At 58.4% G+C, this 4,804-nt stretch overlaps 1 protein-coding gene across 1 annotated transcript in view; it reads left to right on the top strand.

The window, feature by feature from the left end:
* KCNC4 (potassium voltage-gated channel subfamily C member 4) overlaps nt 1-2,911 on the top strand; it is a 22,890-nt gene extending 19,979 nt beyond the window's left edge. Inside the window, exon 5 of the mRNA XM_015650960.3 lies at nt 2,662-2,911. Within this exon, the coding sequence (XP_015506446.1) occupies nt 2,662-2,723 (62 nt within the window). The 3' untranslated portion in view covers nt 2,724-2,911. The remainder of the gene's footprint in view (nt 1-2,661) is intronic.
* The last annotated feature ends 1,893 nt before the right edge of the window (nt 2,912-4,804 follow it).

Here is a 4,804-nt window from a genome sequence, read left to right on the forward strand (position 1 = left end):
GGATCAATCCCCTGTGACCAACCACCCCCATGCAAGGAGCCAAAGCAGAGCAGCATTTGGATCAGGGGGATTTGGGAGCAGTTCCCCACTCCAGCATCAACTCCTTCCTTCTCTTTTCCTCCTGGAAGACTCGGAGTCGGGCTCTGGGTGGAGGCTGCACCACGATCCCGGGTTGCTTGCGAAGTATTAATTTTTATTGTTGCAACAACTGCTCTGTTTCTCGGGAGATGCCGGAGAGAGCTGAGAAAATAGAAAGGCCTGTCAGGCAGCCGGGCAGGAGGTGAAGATGTCAAGAGAGTAATTGCTCTACCCAGAAGGAGCCTGTTCCTGGCTTCCCCAGCACTGCCAGGAAAAATCCTCGCTGCTTATTTGATGACAATAAAGAAAAACAGAAAATAAATAGCAACCCCATGGCTTGCCCGTGCTGACGAGGAACAGGGAGAGCAGAGGCAGATGCAAAATAGGATGCAGTTGAGCTTATAAATAGGAGCCTCCCAGCTCCCAGTCTGTTACTTCCTTACCTCCACCCGGGCAACTGAGCCTTATGTTTTACCCACGGAAAAGGTGGATGGAGGCTCAGGAAGGATTCTGTGAACTTCTGGGAGGAGGGTCACACTTCCTCCTGTGTGGGACAGGCGAGGGCAGGGGATGCATCCTGGTGCCTGTGGAAAAGTAATCACAGAGTTGGGGAATTGGCACCTTAAATTCCATCTCACTTCACCCCCTGCCATGGCAGGGACACTTCCACCATCCCAGGCTGCTCCAAACCCATCCAGCCTGGCCTTGGACACTCCCAGGGATCCAGGGGCAGCCCCAGCTGCTCTGGGCACCTGTGCCAGGGCCTGCCCACCCTCACAGGGAACAATTCCTTCCAATATCCCATCCATCCCTGCCCTCTGGCAGTGGGAAGCCATTCTTCCTTCTCCAAAGTCCCTCTGCAGCTCTCCTGGAGCCCCAGGATCTCCCCAGAGCCTTCTCTTCCCCAGGTGAACCCCCCAGCTCTCCAGCCTGGCTCCAGGGCCGAGGGGCTCCAGGTGCTCCTGATGCTGGGGGCAGCTCTGCCCGTGGGGTCTCCCCTGAGCAGGGCAGACTCCCCCCCTGCCCTGGGGGTTCTGGGACAGTGCTGGGCAATCCCCCAGCACCCCAAAGCCTCCTCGGGCACAGCAGGGTCAGTGCAGGGCTGACCCAGAGCTTGTGCTGGGTGTCGGGGATGTGAACTCCCCGTGAGGGGAAATCTGGGGCTGATGGCTCAGAGCAGCAAACCTCGGGGGTATTTGGGTATTTGGGTATTTGGGGCTGTGCCAAGGCTCCTGCCTTGCCCAGGGCAGCTCCCTGCAGAGGCTGGTGGCAGATCTGCCCCCCAAATTAGGCTGGAGGAAGGGGCTGGAGGTCACCGAGGGGCCGTGAGGGCGAGAGCTGAGACGCCAAGACAGGAGGGCTGATTTCTCACGGTGCCTTTGTCTGGGGGACAAAAAAAAATAAAAATCTGGGCTGTTGTTATTTATTTCTAGTCATGCTAATTTTTGTCCCAGGCTGGGAAGCTGCTTTCCAAGGCAGGTCCCTGGAGGCTGCAGGCAGCAGGTCTCGAGCTAACACATAAAATGGCTTTGAACGGGGAGGAGGAGATGGGAGTTAAAAGCCAAGTCGTGCCCTTGGTAAATCAATCGACCTGATGGGGAATGTTTCTAGCAGGACATGAGCCCTGCCAAGAGCTTTTAGCTGCTTGCAGGAGTGACTGAAGCAAGAGCTGGGATATTTCTCAGCAGCTGCTGCGTGCCTGGGCACTGCTGGTCCCCAGATTGCTGCAGGGGGATGTTGTTGGGTGCTCAAAGCTTTTTGTTTTCAGAGGTGGGGAGCTCTCCTGCCCACTGAGGGAGGAGAGCTCCTCTAATCCCCAGGGGGTTTTTGGGATGTGGGGTTTGAAAAGCCTCCATGCCTGGGCATTGCTCATTGCTCCATGCAGAGAGACCTTTATTTTGTGTGAAAGGAGGGGTTTTTGGAGCTCTCTTGGGTCTGCAGGGGAGGCAGCTGGGTCAAACTCATGAGCAGGAGCTGGGGGTGAGGTTCAAAGCACAATTTTTGGTTTATTGGGTGGATCAGGTGCTCTCCCTGCCTGGAAGCTGGGCCCTGGCACATGGGGAGAGGTGCTGGGGTGACTCAGAGCTCCAATCAATGATAATTAATTCAATGATAGCAAATGAGAGGGAGAGAGGGAGAAGAAAAAACGCTGAGGGATTAATGCACCAGCCTTGGCTTTGGGACATCTGGCTTGGGGTTGGCTTGGGAAGTTTTGGGCAAGAGCAGCTTTTTGGGAGGAGAGGAATGAGAGGGATGTGGTGAGGGTGATGTTTTCCCCCTGCTTTTCATTTATACCCTCAAAATCACCCTGATGCCACGTGTGGTTTCTCTTGGAGAATCATTTCCCAAGTCTCCATCTCTGCCACCATTCTGAGGCCTTTTTAAACCATTTTCCCCCAACTCACCGATGCCACAGCAGCATTTATCCCTCTGGAAAAGGCCACTTCACTTTGTGGTTACTCTGTTTTCTGCATCCTGCTAAGTGGGGGTCCCCTGGAAGCTCCGTGTCCCTCCCCTATTTCTCCCCACGTTCATGGAAGCAAAAACTAATGGCATGTTTAATGTCTATGTCTTTAATTGCAGATTCCTGCCAGGACACCCTCGCTTCCAGTTACCCCCAGGGTGAGGTGGTCACCTTCTCCTGAGCCCCAGCTGGATGCAGGCGGCGCCCTGGCCAGGGTGCCCTCCCCAAGGGATGCCTTCTCCGAGGGGGAGGGACGTGGATCCCGAGGGACGCTTTGGAAGGGACCAAGGATGCTCTTCCTAAGGCTAAAGGATGCATTCCCCCAGGGATGCTCCCCCCAGAGCCCCGGATGCTCTCCCCGAGGCTGGGATGTGCCTTCCCCAGGGATGCTCTCCCGAGGCTGGGATGTGCATTCCCCAGGGATGCTCCCCCCAGAGCCCAGGGATGCTCTCCCGAGGTTGGGATGTGCCTTCCCCAGGGATGCTCCCCCCAGAGCCCAGGGATGCTCTCCCCGAGGCTGGGATGTGCCTTCCCCAGGGATGCTCTCCCCGAGGCTGGGATGTGCATTCCCCAGGGATGCTCTCCCCGAGGCTGGGATGTGCATTCCCCAGGGATGCTCTCCCGAGGCTGGGATGTGCATTCCCCCAGGGATGCTCCCCCCAGAGCCCAGGGAAGCTCTTCCCAAGGAGTTTTCTCTCCCCAAAGCTCCAGCTCCATCGCTGGGGGGGCGTTTGGCAGCTGGGTCCCCCCAAGAGGTGCCGCAGAGCAGCGGGGTCGGGAGGGAGGTTGGGGACAGCCCCGTTTCCCTGCCCTGCCACGGCCACGCTGCCCCAGCACCCCTGGGCTGCCCCCTCGCCTCGCCCACGCTTTTGGCTGCAGCTCACCTCCAGCCGCGGAGATCCAGCCGCTCACCGGGACATCTCCCACCCCTGCACCGCCACACGGCCGCTGGGATCCCTTCTCCGGGCAGCGATCCCACGGGCACGGGGCGCTCGGGGCCGGGGATGGGGATGGGAAGCAAAAGGAGACCGAGGTTTGGGGATCCCGGCTGGCCTGGGGGGTCAGGCTCCTGCTGCCGCTGTTCCGTATCTCTGTCCCCGAGGCAATAGCGCTCCTGTCTCTGTCCTGTTCGCATGCCTGTGCCACCTTCCGACTCCCAATAAAGACATCCACGAGCTGAGGCAGCTCCCGGAGCCCTCCTGCCTCCCTGGCTCCTTTCCTGCCGCTCTCCTGGTGCCCACACAGCCCTGTCCCAGCCCCGGGGGTCCCTGGCAGTGGGACGGGGATTTTGGCATTGCCCGGATCCAGCTCTGGTGTTCCCAGCATTAAAAGGACGTGGAAGTGCTGGAGCGAGCCCAGGAGGGCCATGGAGGTGAGATAAAGGAACGGGAGCAGTTTCCTGTGCAGACAGGACGGGCTGCTCGGGGAGGATCAGCCTGGAGAAGGGAAAGTTGTGTGGAGACCTCAGAGCATCTTCCAGGCTCTGAAGGGTCTACAGGGAGGAGAGAGGAGAGCTGCTCTGCAGGAACCGCAGTGACAGCCACGGGGAATGGCTTCAAGCCAAAAATGGGGAGTTTAAGATTGAAATTGAGAGGAAATTCCTCCCTGTGAGGGTGGGGAGGGCTGGCACAGGTGCCCAGAGCAGCTGGGGCTGTCCCTGGATCCCTGGCAGTGCCCAAGGCCAGGCTGGACAGGACCTGGAGCAGCCTGGGACAGGGGAAGTGTCCCTGCCATGGCAGGGGTGGCACTGGATGAACTTTAAGGTCCCTTCCCACCAAAACCATTCTGGAATTCTGTTCTGGAACTCACCCTCAGCTTCCTCACACGGCTTGGAGCGCAGCCCAGGTGGGAAAACCCAGGGCAGAATCACCCCTGTGACACCTGTGTGACACCTGTGACACCTGTGACACCTCTGTGACACCTGTGACACCTGTGACACCCCTGTGACACCTGTGTGACACATGTGACACCCCTGTGACACCTGTGACACCCCTGTGACACCTGTGTGACACCTGTGACACCTCTGTGACACCTCTGTGACACCTGTGTGACACCCCTGTGACACCTGTGTGACACCTCTGTGACACCTCTGTGACACCCCTGTGACACCCCTGTGACACCCCTGTGACACCCCTGTGACACCTGTGACACCCCTGTGACACCTGTGACACCTCTGTGACACCTCTGTGACACCTCTGTGACACCTGTGTGACACCTCTGTGACACCCCTGTGTGACACCTCTGTGACACCCCTGTGACACC

This window comes from Parus major, chromosome 26 (assembly GCF_001522545.3).
Source record: "Parus major isolate Abel chromosome 26, Parus_major1.1, whole genome shotgun sequence".
NCBI classification, from domain to species: Eukaryota; Metazoa; Chordata; class Aves; order Passeriformes; family Paridae; genus Parus; species Parus major.